Genomic DNA, 17,565 nt, shown 5'->3' with positions numbered 1-17,565 from the left:
CACAGCCATTCCATTTTTTTTCAAACTTTAAATTTTTACGCTGTGCCCATGTCCCATTTTAGAGTATTTTACCAGGCTATATAATCCAAATACCCCATAAAGCCATACCATTTCTTAAAGAAGACATCCCAGGGTATTTCAAAAGGCATATTTTGAACCTTAGCGTGGGATCATTTTTCCGCTAGCTTGTACCAGGTGTAGTGGTAATGAGCGTTATTAAATGCATTTTTTTACTTTTTAAAACTTTTTTTACTTTTTAAAACTATTTTTTAAACTTTTGTTTTGATTATTCATTTTTTTTTTAAAGTTTCCTAAACTTTCGTAAAACTTTTTTTTACAGATTTAACATTTTTCTAAGCTTTTTTTTTACGTTAACCCCTAACTAGCAGTAAGCAGCACTAACAGTAAATTCCCCATTTTCCCAAAACTCCCACCCACCCCAGCTAGCAAAATATTTAATTATACAATATTTAAATTAGTTAATTAAATAAATTTAACCCCTGAGGGTTAAAAAATAAATAAAAGTTAATCGTCAGGGGTTAAAAAAAAAAAAAAAATTAGAACAGTATAATACTGTGATCTGTATTTTGATCACTGTAGGCAGTGATCGACTGGCAGGGAAGGGGTTAATTTTATTTGGACTGGGTAAAGGGTTTATTTTTTTAAATTTTTTACTTAAAGGACCACTCTAGGCACCCAGACCACTTCAGCTTAATGAAGTGGTCTGGGTGCCAGGTCCAGCTAGGGTTAACTAATTTTTTTATAAACATAGCAGTTTCAGAGAAACTGCTATGTTTATCAATTAGTTAAGCCTTCCCCTATTTCCTCTAGTGGCTGTCTCACTGACAGCCGCTAGAGGCGCTTGCGTGATTCTCACTGTGAAAATCACAGTGAGAGCACGCAAGCGTCCATAGGAAAGCATTATGAATGCTTTCCTATGTGACCGGCTGAATGCGCGCGCAGCTCTTGCCGCGCGTGCGCATTCAGCCGACGGGGAGGAACGGAGGCGGAGAGGAGGAGGAGAGCTCCCCGCCCAGCGCTGGAAAAAGGTAAGTTTTAACCCTTTTCCCCTTTCCAGAGCCGGGTGGGAGGGGGTCCCTGAGGGTGGGGGCACCCTCAGGGCACTCTAGTGCCAGGAAAACGAGTATGCTTTCCTGGCACTAGAGTGGTCCTTTAAATGTTATTAAAACTTTTTTTTTAACTTAATTTTTTAACTTTTTTAAGCTTATTTTTAAACTTTTTTTAACGTTAACCCCTAGTTAGCGTAATACTAAATCCCCCAATTCCCCACTAACTTCCACCCTCCCCAGCTAGCTAAATTTATAATTTTAAAATATTTAAATTAATTAATAAAATAAATTGAACCCCTGAGGGTTAAAAAAAAAAAAAAAAGAATTAACCTTCAGGGGTTAAAAAAAAAAATCAGATCTTAGTAAAATGTAATCCCTGCCAATTGATCACTGTAGTCAGTGATCAATTGGCAGGGAAGGGGTTAATTTTTTATTAAAATGGGTAAAGGGGGGTGGGATTTGAATTGTACTATGTTTTCTTTCCACCAGGGGGCAGGATCACTGAAGATCCGTCTCCCTGCACTTCACACAGAACCAGGAAGTGCAGGGAGGCGGAGGTGAGTATACACAGCACATGTGCCCGCTCAGACATGCTGTCAGAGCGGGCACATGTACTGGGGCAGCCCGATCCGGTGCTCCCGGTCTGCCTCTAATGCAGAGGCAGATCGGAGCACCATTAACCCCGCGATCGCGGCGATCTGGGGTTAATTTTAACGGGTGACGGACGAGGTCCGTCACTCGTCATTAACGCATTCAAGAGTGCAGATTTACTTTAAGCAGACGTGCCTTTGCATGTAATCAATGTTTAATGGTGAATGTATGTAGGGCACAACTGTGAAAAATTGACGTTCTCTTGTTTATTTTGAAGTCCTGTGGGTGCGCTCTTCACTTTCAATATGTTATTGTGCTGGAGTATGCACCTAGCAACAAGACTCGGCCAATATCTGCTCATTACATATAGTACATATCAATGACATTTCTCTGTGTATTATGCATATATAAATGTACATTAATATATGTGTAAATATTAAAGGCATAATATTATTTATATATATATATATATATATATCTCTCGTGTGTCTCTCTCTCGTGTGTCTCTCTCTCGTGTGTCTCTCTCTCGTGTGTCTCTCTCTCGTGTGTCTCTCTCTCGTGTGTCTCTCTCTCGTGTGTCTCTCTCTCGTGTGTCTCTCTCTCGTGTGTCTCTCTCTCGTGTGTCTCTCTCTCGTGTGTCTCTCTCTCGTGTGTCTCTCTCTCGTGTGTCTCTCTCTCGTGTGTCTCTCTCTCGTGTGTCTCTCTCTCGTGTGTCTCTCTCTCGTGTGTCTCTCTCTCGTGTGTCTCTCTCTCGTGTGTCTCTCTCTCGTGTGTCTCTCTCTCGTGTGTCTCTCTCTCGTGTGTCTCTCTCTCGTGTGTCTCTCTCTCGTGTGTCTCTCTCTCGTGTGTCTCTCTCTCGTGTGTCTCTCTCTCGTGTGTCTCTCTCTCGTGTGTCTCTCTCTCTCGTGTGTCTCTCTCTCTCGTGTGTCTCTCTCTCTCGTGTGTCTCTCTCTCTCGTGTGTCTCTCTCTCTCGTGTGTCTCTCTCTCTCGTGTGTCTCTCTCTCTCGTGTGTCTCTCTCTCTCGTGTGTCTCTCTCTCTCGTGTGTCTCTCTCTCTCGTGTGTCTCTCTCTCTCTCTCTGTGTCTCTCTCTCTCGTGTCTCTCTCTCTCTCGTGTCTCTCTCTCTCGTGTCTCTCTCTCTCTCGTGTCTCTCTCTCTCTCGTGTCTCTCTCTCTCTCGTGTCTCTCTCTCTCTCGTGTCTCTCTCTCTCGTGTCTCTCTCTCTCGTGTCTCTCTCTCTCGTGTCTCTCTCTCTCGTGTCTCTCTCTCTCTCGTGTCTCTCTCTCTCTCGTGTCTCTCTCTCTCTCGTGTCTCTCTCTCTCTCGTGTCTCTCTCTCTCTCGTGTCTCTCTCTCTCTCGTGTCTCTCTCTCTCTCGTGTCTCTCTCTCTCTCGTGTCTCTCTCTCTCTCGTGTCTCTCTCTCTCGTGTCTCTCTCTCTCGTGTCTCTCTCTCTCTCGTGTCTCTCTCTCTCTCGTGTCTCTCTCTCTCTCTCGTGTCTCTCTCTCTCTCTGTGTCTCTCTCTCTCTCTCGTGTCTCTCTCTCTCTCTCGTGTCTCTCTCTCTCTCTCGTGTCTCTCTCTCTCTCGTGTCTCTCTCTCTCTCTCGTGTCTCTCTCTCTCGTGTCTCTCTCTCTCTCTCGTGTCTCTCTCTCTCTCTCGTGTCTCTCTCTCTCTCTCGTGTCTCTCTCTCTCGTGTCTCTCTCTCTCTCGTGTCTCTCTCTCTCTCGTGTCTCTCTCTCTCTCGTGTCTCTCTCTCTCTCGTGTGTCTCTCTCTCTCGTGTCTCTCTCTCTCGTGTCTCTCTCTCTCGTGTCTCTCTCTCGTGTCTCTCTCTCGTGTCTCTCTCTCTCTCGTGTCTCTCTCTCTCTCGTGTCTCTCTCTCTCGTGTCTCTCTCTCTCTCTCGTGTCTCTCTCTCTCTCTCGTGTCTCTCTCTCTCTCTCGTGTCTCTCTCTCTCTCTCGTGTCTCTCTCTCTCTCTCGTGTCTCTCTCTCTCTCTCGTGTCTCTCTCTCTCTCTCGTGTCTCTCTCTCTCTCTCTCTCGTGTCTCTCTCTCTCTCTCGTGTCTCTCTCTCTCTCTCGTGTCTCTCTCTCTCTCTCGTGTCTCTCTCTCTCTCTCGTGTCTCTCTCTCTCTCTCGTGTCTCTCTCTCTCTCTCGTGTCTCTCTCTCTCTCTCGTGTCTCTCTCTCTCTCTCGTGTCTCTCTCTCTCTCTCGTGTCTCTCTCTCTCTCTCGTGTCTCTCTCTCTCTCTCGTGTCTCTCTCTCTCTCTCGTGTCTCTCTCTCTCTCTCGTGTCTCTCTCTCTCTCTCGTGTCTCTCTCTCTCTCTCGTGTCTCTCTCTCTCTCTCGTGTCTCTCTCTCTCTCTCGTGTCTCTCTCTCTCTCTCGTGTCTCTCTCTCTCTCTCGTGTCTCTCTCTCTCTCTCGTGTCTCTCTCTCTCTCTCGTGTCTCTCTCTCTCTCTCGTGTCTCTCTCTCTCTCGTGTCTCTCTCTCTCTCTCGTGTCTCTCTCTCTCTCTCGTGTCTCTCTCTCTCTCGTGTCTCTCTCTCTCTCTCGTGTCTCTCTCTCTCTCTCGTGTCTCTCTCTCTCTCTCGTGTCTCTCTCTCTCTCTCGTGTCTCTCTCTCTCTCTCGTGTCTCTCTCTCTCTCTCGTGTCTCTCTCTCTCTCTCGTGTCTCTCTCTCTCTCGTGTCTCTCTCTCTCTCTCGTGTCTCTCTCTCTCTCTCGTGTCTCTCTCTCTCTCTCGTGTCTCTCTCTCTCTCGTGTCTCTCTCTCTCTCGTGTCTCTCTCTCTCTCGTGTCTCTCTCTCTCTCTCGTGTCTCTCTCTCTCTCGTGTCTCTCTCTCTCTCGTGTCTCTCTCTCTCTCGTGTCTCTCTCTCTCTCGTGTCTCTCTCTCTCTCTCGTGTCTCTCTCTCTCTCGTGTCTCTCTCTCTCTCTCGTGTCTCTCTCTCTCTCTCGTGTCTCTCTCTCTCTCTCGTGTCTCTCTCTCTCTCTCGTGTCTCTCTCTCTCTCTCGTGTCTCTCTCTCTCTCTCGTGTCTCTCTCTCTCTCTCGTGTCTCTCTCTCTCTCTCGTGTCTCTCTCTCTCTCTCGTGTCTCTCTCTCTCTCGTGTCTCTCTCTCTCTCGTGTCTCTCTCTCTCTCGTGTCTCTCTCTCTCTCGTGTCTCTCTCTCTCTCTCGTGTCTCTCTCTCTCTCGTGTCTCTCTCTCTCTCGTGTCTCTCTCTCTCTCGTGTCTCTCTCTCTCGTGTCTCTCTCTCTCTCTCGTCTCTCTCTCTCTCGTGTCTCTCTCTCTCTCGTGTCTCTCTCTCTCGTGTCTCTCTCTCTCTCTCGTGTCTCTCTCTCTCTCTCTCTCGTGTCTCTCTCTCGTGTCTCTCTCTCTCTCGTGTCTCTCTCTCTCTCTCTCTCGTGTCTCTCTCTCGTGTCTCTCTCTCTCTCGTGTCTCTCTCTCTCGTGTCTCTCTCTCTCTCTCGTGTCTCTCTCTCTCGTGTCTCTCTCTCTCTCTCGTGTCTCTCTCTCTCGTGTCTCTCTCTCTCTCTCGTGTCTCTCTCTCTCTCTCTCGTGTCTCTCTCTCTCTCTCTCTCGTGTCTCTCTCTCGTGTCTCTCTCTCGTGTCTCTCTCTCGTGTCTCTCTCTCTCTCTCGTGTCTCTCTCTCTCTCTCGTGTCTCTCTCTCTCTCGTGTCTCTCTCTCTCTCTCGTGTCTCTCTCTCTCTCTCTCTCTCGTGTCTCTCTCTCTCTCTCTCTCGTGTCTCTCTCTCTCTCTCTCGTGTCTCTCTTTCTCTCTCTCTTTCTGTGTCTCTCTCTCTCTTTCTGTGTCTCTTTCTCTCTCTCTCTTTCTGTGTCTCTTTCTCTCTCTCTTTCTGTGTCTCTTTCTCTCTCTCTTTCTGTGTCTCTTTCTCTCTCTCTTTCTGTGTCTCTTTCTCTCTCTCTCTTTCTGTGTCTCTTTCTCTCTCTCTCTTTCTGTGTCTCTTTCTCTCTCTCTCTTTCTGTGTCTCTCTCTCTCTCTCTTTCTGTGTCTCTTTCTCTCTCTTTCTGTGTCTCTTTCTCTCTCTTTCTGTGTCTCTTTCTCTCTCTTTCTGTGTCTCTTTCTCTCTCTTTCTGTGTCTCTTTCTCTCTCTTTCTGTGTCTCTTTCTCTCTTTCTGTGTCTCTTTCTCTCTCTTTCTGTGTCTCTTTCTCTCTCTTTCTGTGTCTCTTTCTCTCTCTCTCTTTCTGTGTCTCTTTCTCTCTCTCTCTTTCTGTGTCTCTTTCTCTCTTTCTGTGTCTCTTTCTCTCTCTCTCTTTCTGTGTCTCTTTCTCTCTCTCTCTTTCTGTGTCTCTTTCTCTCTCTCTCTTTCTGTGTCTCTTTCTCTCTTTCTGTGTCTCTTTCGCTCTCTCTGTGTCTCTTTCGCTCTCTCTCTTTCTGTGTCTCTTTCGCTCTCTCTCTTTCTGTGTCTCTTTCGCTCTCTCTCTTTCTGTGTCTCTTTCGCTCTCTCTCTTTCTGTGTCTCTTTCGCTCTCTCTTTCTGTGTCTCTTTCGCTCTCTCTCTTTCTGTGTCTCTTTCGCTCTCTCTCTTTCTGTGTCTCTTTCGCTCTCTCTCTTTCTGTGTCTCTTTCGCTCTCTCTCTTTCTGTGTCTCTTTCGCTCTCTCTCTTTCTGTGTCTCTTTCGCTCTCTCTCTTTCTGTGTCTCTTTCGCTCTCTCTCTTTCTGTGTCTCTTTCGCTCTCTCTCTTTCTGTGTCTCTTTCGCTCTCTCTCTTTCTGTGTCTCTTTCGCTCTCTCTCTTTCTGTGTCTCTCTCTCTCTCTCTCTCTTTCTGTGTCTCTCTCTCTCTCTCTCTCTTTCTGTGTCTCTCTCTCTCTCTCTCTCTTTCTGTGTCTCTCTCTCTCTCTCTCTTTCTGTCTCTGTGTCTCTTTCTCTCTCTCTCTTTCTGTGTCTCTTTCTCTCTCTCTCTTTCTGTCTCTGTGTCTCTTTCTCTCTCTCTCTTTCTGTGTCTCTCTCTCTCTCTCTCTTTCTCTCTCTTTCTGTGTCTCTTTCTCTCTCTCTCTTTCTGTGTCTCTTTCTCTCTCTCTCTTTCTGTGTCTCTTTCTCTCTCTCTTTCTGTGTCTCTTTCTCTCTCTCTTTCTGTGTCTCTTTCTCTCTCTCTTTCTGTGTCTCTTTCTCTCTCTCTCTTTCTGTGTCTCTTTCTCTCTCTCTTTCTGTGTCTCTTTCTCTCTCTCTTTCTGTCTCTTTCTCTCTCTCTTTCTGTCTCTTTCTCTCTCTCTTTCTGTGTCTCTTTCTCTCTCTCTTTCTGTCTCTTTCTCTCTCTCTTTCTGTCTCTTTCTCTCTCTCTTTCTGTCTCTTTCTCTTTCTCTCTCTCTCTTTGTCTCTTTCTCTCTCTGTGTCTCTCTCACCTTTCTGTGTCAATTTCTCTCTCTTTCTGTGTCTCTCTCACCTTTCTGTGTCTCTTTCTCTCTCTCTTTCTGTGTCTCTCTCACCTTTCTGTGTCAATTTCTCTCTCTTTCTGTGTCTCTCTCACCTTTCTGTGTCTCTTTCTCTCTCTCTTTCTGTGTCTCTCTCACCTTTCTGTGTCAATTTCTCTCTCTTTCTCACCTTTCTGTGTCTCTTTCTGACCTTTCTCCTACCTCCCCCCACTCCCCCCCCCCATTTACCCGAGAGGAGTCAGGGGCGCCGGCCGTGTTCCACGCTGGAGCTCCTGGGCTGCAGCCTCGCCGGTCCGGCGGCACTCTTAATGCTGAGGACTGAAGGAGGAGGGAGCATGTCTCTCTACCATGCTCCCTCGCGGTTCCCACAATTCACAGCAGCTGCTGCTGTGAATTGTGGGAACCGCGAGGGAGCATGGTAGAGAGACATGCTCCCTCCTCCTTCAGTCCTCAGCATTAGGAGTGCTGGCGAGGCTGCAGCCCGGCTGCTCCAGCGTGGAGCACGGCCGGCCCCCTCTAAGTGTGCCACCGGACCGGCCACCCGGTGGCACATACCTGCGCAGCCCCAGATGCTGCGGCCCACCGGGAAATTTCCCGGTATCCCAGTGGGCCAGTCCGGCCCTGGAATCCTGACATAGTGGACAACTGAAAAGGCCTCAACTTCTGGGACCTTTTCAGACGGATTGTACATGGTCTTCCAACCAAAGAGGATTTACAAATGGGAGCCTTATGTACAAGCCTTATGGACAAGAATTGCACAAAATGTATTGACCCCTTAATGCATAAATATAGGTAAAGTCAAGTAAAATTAAAATAGAGAACACTGGCTGGGAACTTTTCCATTTCATCTACTGTGGCCTATTTAGTAAATAACCCAGAATCGGTGTCCATTTTTATTCTGTCCCGACTGGCCACGAGTCGAGCCAGACGATTTACTGTATACTATTGAGAGAATCACAACATAGGCCAGACATAAAGCTCAATACATAGAGTGTGGCTTATACAACGCAGCCCGGCACAGAGAACATGTTATCACGGTTACCCAATAGAGAGAATCAGAGTTCAAACTGTAGGGAGTTTCAGAAATCACGCACATACATTAAAATAAAAATAATTTGTCTTTTTTTTTTTTTTTAAAGCCTCGGGTTCCTCTGTATGCAAGGTTTATTGCAATAATTTGAATAATCAAACTCAGACAAAAGACCACAAGTACTGGAACTTTGAATTGGACACTGTGCTTCTGCCAGACAACAAAGTCGTGGAGACAGACATATAATTACTGGAGAAAAACAAAAAAATAATTACAGGTCTGGGATATCACCAGCATTTATTTACTTTTTATTTGTAAACACATGATTTCACAGCCGCTTTTTATGTATTGTCAGTAACCTGTTCAAGGTTTATTGCAATAATTTGAATAATCAAACTCAGACAAAAGACCACAAGTACTTATTGGAACTTTGAATTGGACACTGTGCTTCTGCCAGACAACAAAGTCGTGGAGACAGACATATAATTACTGGAGAAAAACAAAAAAATAATTACAGGTCTGGGATATCACCAGCATTTACTTTTTATTTGTAAACACATGATTTCACAGCCGCTTTTTATGTATTGTCAGTAACCTGTTCTATATACACAGAATGACAGGCACTGGGTACAGGTCAGCTGTCTGGGAGCTCTGCATTGTCACTAAGACCCCAGCAGCACTGACATGGTTTGTATGGTCAGGAAACCTGTTCTATATACACAGAATGACAGGCACTGGGTACAGGTCAGCTGTCTGGGAGCTCTGCATTGTCACTAAGACCCCAGCAGCACTGACATGGTTTGTATGGTCAGGAAACCTGTTCTATATACACAGAATGACAGGCACTGGGTACAGGTCAGCTGTCTGGGAGCTCTGCGTTGTCACTAAGACCCCAGCAGCACTGACATGGTTTGTATGGTCAGGAAACCTGTTCTATATACACAGAATGACAGGCACTGGGTACAGGTCAGCTGTCTGGGAGCTCTGCGTTGTCACTAAGACCCCAGCAGCACTGACATGGTTTGTATGGTCAGGAAACCTGTTCTATATACACAGAATGACAGGCACTGGGTACAGGTCAGCTGTCTGGGAGCTCTGCGTTGTCACTAAGACCCCAGCAGCACTGACATGGTTTGTATGGTCAGGAAACCTGTTCTATATACACAGAATGACAGGCACTGGGTACAGGTCAGCTGTCTGGGAGCTCTGCGTTGTCACTAAGACCCCAGCAGCACTGACATGGTTTGTATGGTCAGGAAACCTGTTCTATATACACAGAATGACAGGCACTGGGTACAGGTCAGCTGTCTGGGAGCTCTGCGTTGTCACTAAGACCCCAGCAGCACTGACATGGTTTGTATGGTCAGGAAACCTGTTCTATATACACAGAATGACAGGCACTGGGTACAGGTCAGCTGTCTGGGAGCTCTGCGTTGTCACTAAGACCCCAGCAGCACTGACATGGTATGTGTTGGTGGAATGATTGTTTAGAAACAACTGGGGTCTATTTACTAAACAATAAAAAAACAAAAAAAAATTAAAAAAACAAAAACAGGACTTAAATGTTGTTCAGTTTTCACAACTAAACGTTATCAATATCAACCCATTTGTCTAATCACAAAATGCATACTTTGAAGATTCAAAAGAACTTTCAAATTTAAAAAGGGATACCATAAGCACCAGGAATATATAGCTGTATTCCTGACACTATAGCTCCCTCTGCCTTGCTTACGCACCCCTACCGATGTGAATAAATGGTTAAAAACCGTTACTTACTTACCTTACCCCAAATGCCGCGCACGCATTGGACCTCCCTGCAGGAAAGCATTGAATCAATGCTTTCCAATGGAGAATAATCTGACGCTGGATGTCCTGATGCAGAGCATGCGGACGTCCGGCGTCAGTTACCGGACCAAAGGTAAGTTTGGTAGACAGCCACTAGAGGCAGACTTAGACTTGCATAAACATTGCAGCACTAAGTGCAATAGGGATATTGCACCCAGACCACTTCAATGAGCTGAACCCTACACGGATACACCAACCCCTCCTCCCAACTTTACATTACTGCCACTATTCTGTAGTCACAATTCAATGAATATTGGTTTGGAAATAGCAGGGATCCATGTAGCTCATTCTGTTTAGCATTCCGTTAAGTATTTGGAAATCGTGAGTAACTGAATTGCAATAGAGTAATTAGACATAGAAACATGGAATGTGACGGCAGATAAGCGCCATTCAGCCCATCTAGTCTGCCCAATTATCTAAATAAACCATGTCTAAATAGACAAAATTACCGGGATCCCTCTGCAAGTATACTAAATACGAAAAGCAAAAGGACAATTTGTATTTAATACACAACATGCAAGTTTTTGTGCATTTAGAAAGAAATGAAAGCCTAACAGCTTACCTTCGCTTGCAGGTTTTGCATGGACTTTTCAAAGGTTTTGGGTAGCGCCCTCTGGTGGTTACAAAGTAATGCAACAGCTCTGTTTGCCCGATTATAAGACAGGATTTTAGCAGCTACATTATCATCGGCTGTTACAATCCAGAATTTTCATAAGAATTAAATCATTCCCGAGCCATGATGGTCAGAGTACACACATGTAAGGAGAAATCAAATTAGTTACACTGAATAAGAAGAAAAAAAAAAAACAACAAAATTGCCATTTACTCAGCATGGTGTAAATGGAACGGTCAGCAGGTAGGTAGCAGCCATACGGGATAGCAGAGGGATTCATTCTGTGCGACAAGTACAGGCAGGAGGTTATGGTCAGGACGGAGCACACAGGCTGAGCTCACCATAGATGCTATAAAAACTAGGATCAACTAGTGCAAAACTAGTAGGGATCAACCGATAGTTTTTTTTTAGAGCCGATAATCTGTGAACTCTCAGGCAGATAGCCTATAAACTTGCCGATATTCTGTACATTTACCATTTTGAAAAAATAAACTATTTCTAAAGGTAAATGCACAAAATATACATACCACGTGTAGTGGATGCAGTGTGTGTGTGTGTGTATATATATATATATATATATATATATAAATATATATAATGCAGAGTGTGTGTGTGTGTGTGTGTGTATATATATATATATATATATATATACATAATGCAGAGTGTGTGTTTGTATAGTTTGGGTGTTTGTGAAGGGATGTAATTTGTGTAAAATGGGCAGGAGGGAAGGCATTTTTAATATTTATAGGTTTTATTTTTTTGTCCCCCCTCCCTGCTTGTTACCTGGCCAGGGAGGGGGGCTATGACATTCCCTGGTGGTCCAGTGGCATGCACTGATCAGTCTGGGGGCCCGCAGCAAGCAGTTACCTCCCAGCAGCTCCTCCAGCTCCCTGTGTAAATCTCACGGCCAGCGTGTCGCACGGAGCGTTACCATGGTAACCAGTGGCAACGCTCTGATGGCCGCGGGACTCGCAAGATTTACACTGGGAGTTGGAGGAGCTGCTGGGAGGTAAGTAACAGCTTGCTGCGACCCCCCCCCCCCAGGACTGCCGGGCTGGTAATGGGCCTGGTGGTCCTGGGAGGTATTATTGGCAATATCGGTATCTCTATTGGCCGATACCGATATTGCCGAAAATCGTCCGATCCCTAAAAACTAGCTTTTTTTTGCATGTTACATTTTTATAAAATCTATGCAGTAGTGTCCTTACAGAGCGGAGATATGGTGCCCTATTTCTCTCACTATATTGCACAGTCACATTAACAGTAACAGTGTAGCTGACATTATTGAAGAGTTTTACTTTTACAGTAGCAATGCTGGCCAGTGAGCCCCTCAAATCCTGCCTTGGTTTACTTGTGTAGTTGTTTGCACATCATTGTGGGATTGAACCAGCAGCATCGTGGGATTAAGTAGACACAATGCACTTACTAGACCAGTAAGAAAACATCAGTAAATGCAGAAAACCCCCCAAAGTAATTATTATTTAAATGATCATTTTGTAATGCATACATACTAGTACTACCCTCACTCCGGGGTAGTCCCACTTAGTTGGAAGCACAGCTTATCCAATCAAAACTATGCAGACAACCAAGAACAGAGCAGGGGGATTGGAGTGAAGCATTAATGTGCTCATTAACAATGTATTGAATAAAGTAGCAATATAAACATGTGAAATTTCCAGTAATAAGGATATATAAAAAGGTTTCCCTTAATCTACATTTGCTGCCCAAAATAATTTACATTCTGTGACATCAGTGGGGGGCCACATGCTTTCTCTATTGTAATGTGACCCCCAATTCACAGACCAGCTCAGTCATCAGCCGGCATAAAGAGGATGAAATAGTTGTTTGGTTCACAAACATCTACTGTTATTGTGAAGGTTTGTATTTCTGGGACAGTCACAGTCATGTTGTGATCAGCACTTTATTTTCACTTTTATAACTTTTAGCACAGTTCACGCAATGATCTCTATGCCTCTCCCGGCTCAGAGCACAGTGTGGGGGAAAGACAGGCAGACACAATGTTACAAATCATTTGCTGAAGTTTGACGTCTTTGGCAGCAGCGGGACAGCTTTGGATGTCAGGCATGCCCTCAGACAGATTTGGGAGGGGAGGCGGACCAGAGGGAGGACTAAAACGTTAAGTTGTGTATGCTGCCCCAATGGCGGTTTAGCCCTCCAGGACGTGTTAATGGGTTAAAGGGACATTCAAAGAACCATAACGGTACGCAATGGAGGTTAGCACAATTGGGATTGCCCTTTTAAGCGCTCCATTATCTTAGCAACTAGAGCGTACTGTAGTAGTTATGGTGCATAGGTTGCCCCTTTAGACCTAGAGTGATCCCTTGAACATGCAGAACACAATATGGCTGCCCATTGAACATTAAATGAATCAAGGCAATGCAGGAAAGGGCGACTTGCCATTGGTCAGCGCTTTCAGTTGGTTCTGCAGTGTAATGGAGGCATTGTACGTTCGGAATACTTTAGCTGTCAACCCGTCCATCAGGTCCTGCAAATGCTTGTTGACAATGGTGGTCTTGATGGGTGGGGATGTGGGAGAAGAGGAGAAAGTTTCATCAGTATGAATAAATCAAACTACAAAAACCAATAGAATAACTCACAAACCAGGGATAAATTAAACCTACTTGTCCAAAAGGGACTAAAACAGTAGCACAATCGACTTGTCCTGACACTAAATAATTTCAGACAAGAGCAGTTGCCAAGAGACCGAGAGAAAGGATTATTCACTAAACAGAATATTTCCCAAATATAAAATCCAAGCGGAAAAACAGACAAAAAAAAAACCAAAACGTGCTTTGGTTAAATTCTCCAACACAGCTATTATCACCAGCGTTTGTCTCCATTTTCCAATTCAGATTTAATTTGTCAAAATTCAAGTTTAGTGAGTAACCGAGTGTTTAACACACTGTCCCTGCAGAGCGTGTCTAGTGTGTATGCAGGCTGAGTGTAATGTGCGTGTGTAAAGTGTAACGCAATGGAGTCGGACTCGGTTGGTACTTTGCCAGTTAAAAGAACTCCCTGCCCGGTATCTGACACTATGTTCTGGGCATCATGCAACAGCAAACCCACGCCCTGTACCAGCTGCTTGATTGAAGGAGGCCTTTTTGTGGCTGGTCTTGCTACATGAACAGCCTAAACGTATCTGCAAAGTAAATAGTAGAAATATCTCCAGGCACTCAGGATGTTAAAGCCGCAGGCAGGTTTATGGAAACAGAAAAGACAGCAACGTTTCAACCTAACAGGAGGTCTATGTCAAGCTAACACCAGAAACAACATGAGTGTATATATAGCAAACAGTGTGAACAAGCTCCGCAAATAATTCAATAAAAAAAAATCAATACAAAAATATTAACATGATTAATTAGAAGAATTGGTTTAAACAAGCCGTGCAAATTACAACAGAATCCATACATGTAATAAATATGATAATCCGTGACTTACCCCTGTGTATCAGAGGAGGGAGAAAAAATAAATGAAAATAAAGTAAAACAAAATAAAGAAAAAAAGAAAAGAAAAGAAAAATGCAAAAAATAAGCAGAGGGCGCTTACCCTAAACGCCAATGGAGTCACTACCGGGTAGGTGGAATGCATGAAAGCATTTCCTGGTCTTGGAACGCATAGTGGCAGTGCATGCGCACTAGAGAGGGGGATAAATAAAGGCCGTTGGTATAGTAATACACAGACGGCCCTAAACGTTCGCGCGTGCGTACACATGAGCTCACAAAAAATTAGCACAAAACTGTAATAATCCAGTACCTAATCTGCCAAATGGAGACCAATATATGCACACATATAACCGAAGCTAATGAAAAATGTGTATTATATGTGTATTTGTGCGTACATGCAGATTTTTCATTAGCTTCGGCTAATGATGTGATAATTAATCATGTTAACATTTAGATTTTTTTTATTGAATTATTTAATTTTATTGAATTATTTGCGGACCTTGTTCACACAGTTTGCTATATGTTGTTTTGTAGTGTTAGCTTGACAAAGACCTGCCTGCGGCTTTAACATCCTGAGAGCCTGGAGATATCTATTTGCTTTGCTGTTGTGGGATTGCTGGTCCTGCTCTGGAGCAACAGGTGGCTGCTTAGGGATTGAGTGTAATTCCTACCTACAGTTCTGTAAACGTGTCTGCAGGCCAATCAGTACTTTAATTCTGAACCATTTAAAGCTGAAAATCTGTTCCGTCTTTGCCAGTCAGTTATATTCTCTCCATAAAACACCTACACTCCCAGAGCGAGCAAGCTATTCCATATCACACCTACACTCCCAGAGCGAGCAAGCTATTCCATATCACACCTACACTCCCAGAGAGAGCAAGCTATTCCATATCACACCTACACTCCCAGAGAGAGCAAGCTATTCCATATCACACCTACACTCCCAGAGAGAGCAAGCTATTCCATATCACACCTACACTCCCAGAGAGAGCAAGCTATTCCATATCACACCTACACTCCCAGAGAGAGCAAGCTATTCCATATCACACCTACACTCCCAGAGAGAGCAAGCTATTCCATATCACACCTACACTCCCAGAGCGAGCAAGCTATTCCATATCACACCTACACTCCCAGAGCGAGCTATTCCATATCACACCTACACTCCCAGAGCGAGCGAGTTATTCCATATCACACCTACACTCCCAGAGCGAGCTATTCCATATCACACCTACACTCCCAGAGCGAGCAAGTTATTCCATATCACACCTACACACCCAGAGCGAGCAAGTTATTCCATATCACACCTACACTCCCAGAGCGAGCTATTCCATATCACACCTACACTCCCAGAGCGAGCTATTCCATATCACACCTACACTCCCAGAGCGAGCTATTCCATATCACACCTACACTCAGTGGTGTATCTTGGTTTTGTGCTGCCCTAGGCAGGACAAAACTCAGACACACCCCCCCCCCCCGCGCGCGCGCGCGCCACCCCCACCCAACCCTTCCCCGCCTTCTAAATACACACACATTCACTGACAGATACGCATACACTAGCTAACAGACACACACACTAAGACACACACACTAAGACACACACACACTAACAGACACACACAGTCAGACACACACACACTAACAGAAACACACACACTAACAGACACACACTAACACACACAGTCACAGACACACACACACTAACAGACACACACACACTAACAGACACACACACACTAACAGACACACACACACTAACAGACACACACACACTAACAGACACACACACACACACACTAACAGACACACACACACACAAACAGACACACACACACACAAACAGACACACACACACACAAACTCACATTAACACATTTTTTTTTTTTTTAAATTTACCCCCCCCAGCCTCCTTACCTTTGGGAATGCTGGGGGTGGGGGGGTTCTCCCATTCCCTGGTGGTCCAGTGGCTGCAGGACGGCACTGGCGGGCAGGCTGGGCGGCCGGCGAGGGAGCTCTTCCCCTGAGCTCTCTGCTCAGCTCCCTCGCGCGCCGCCCGCAGAGTGAGGCTGGGAGGCGGAGCCGGAATATGACGTCATATTCCGGCTCCCAGTCTCACTCTGCGGGCGGCGCACGAGGGAGCTGAGCAGAGAGCTCAGGGGAAGAGCTCCCTCGCCGGCCGCCCAGCAACCAGCCCAGCATGTCTGTTAGCCGCAAGGCTAACAAGACATTTGCCTTGGGCATTTGGGGGCGGCGTTTTTTGCCGCCCCCTGGAAAATGCCGCCCAAGGCAAATGCCTTGTTTGCCTCGCGGCTAATACGCCCCTGCCTACACTCCCAGAGCGAGCTAGTTATTCCATATCACCCCTACACTCCCAGAGCTAGCTATTCCATATCACACCTACACTCCCAGAGCTAGCTATTCCATATCACACCTACACTCCCAGAGCGAGCTATTCCATATCACACCTACACTCCCAGAGCGAGCGAGCTATTCCATATCACACCTACACTCCCAGAGCGAGCTATTCCATATCACACCTACACTCCCAGAGCGAGCTATTCCATATCACACCTACACTCCCAGAGAGAGCGAGCTATTCCATATCACACCTACACTCCCAGAGCGAGCGAGCTATTCCATATCACACCTACACTCCCAGAGCGAGCGAGCTATTCCATATCACACCTACACTCCCAGAGCGAGCTATTCCATATCACACCTACACTCCCAGAGCGAGCTATTCCATATAACACCTACACTCCCAGAGCGAGCTAGTTATTCCATATCACCCCTACACTCCCAGAGCTAGCTATTCCATATCACACCTACACTCCCAGAGCGAGCTATTCCATATCACACCTACACTCCCAGAGCGAGCACACACCATTTCTTACTGTAACTGTATTAAAACATTACTTACATTGAGTCTGTCAAAGAGATCATCATCTGGGTCTTTATTTTCCATGAACAGTTTCAAGTTCTTGAACACCTAGAAATAAAAAACAAAAAACAAATGTATAATTACATTATAGTCCTATGAATGCACTTTATGACAGAAGATGATAGTGTGCTTAGCACATCGTGAGAAGATCTCGCCATCTGTGAGTGCTGCTGAAATCTTTATTTCCCAGTAAACCACGTCTATGTAAATGATTTTACATTTACTGATTGCTGGGGTATAAAAACTGTAAGGTGACTTTTCAAAGACTAGAGATTTTAGGACTCATCGCATCTGGTGTGCTGAGTGTTTGTGCGGCGCTGCAGCTTGTATTGAGATACAGAGGAGAATCTCATTATTTTAAGACTGGAAGATTGCATAAACATGTGCATGGCTTTGAAATGTACAGCGCTTTATAAATTAGCCTCAATCTTTGTCGTAAAATTCTATAAATTTCACTCCATCAAGTCTCCCACAAAGCTTGTGCTTCTTCTTGGGTGTTCGAGTAAGCATAGAACCTGTACAGTGTGTAGATTTGGGACTAAAAGCGGCACTGTCATGGCCGAATCCAGTTTTTTTTTTTTAACCCCCCCTCCCGACTCCACTACATCTAATTGACCCCTTAGTCACC

General features: G+C 45.2%; 1 protein-coding gene across 1 annotated transcript in view; it reads right to left on the bottom strand.

Annotated features, from left to right (window-relative positions):
• Positions 1-17,565, bottom strand: part of TOP1MT (DNA topoisomerase I mitochondrial) — a 43,054-nt gene that overhangs the window by 7,254 nt on the left and 18,235 nt on the right. Inside the window, exons 9-11 of the mRNA XM_063450989.1 lie at positions 16,917-16,985; positions 12,948-13,062; positions 10,479-10,606 (exon numbers count right to left, since the gene is read on the bottom strand). Of these exons, the coding sequence (XP_063307059.1) occupies positions 10,479-10,606; positions 12,948-13,062; positions 16,917-16,985 (312 nt within the window). The remainder of the gene's footprint in view (positions 1-10,478; positions 10,607-12,947; positions 13,063-16,916; positions 16,986-17,565) is intronic.

This window comes from Pelobates fuscus, chromosome 4, assembly GCF_036172605.1.
Source record: "Pelobates fuscus isolate aPelFus1 chromosome 4, aPelFus1.pri, whole genome shotgun sequence".
NCBI classification, from domain to species: Eukaryota; Metazoa; Chordata; class Amphibia; order Anura; family Pelobatidae; genus Pelobates; species Pelobates fuscus.
Note: the sequence above shows the minus strand (reverse complement) of the source record. Positions and strands in the feature narration are given on the sequence as shown.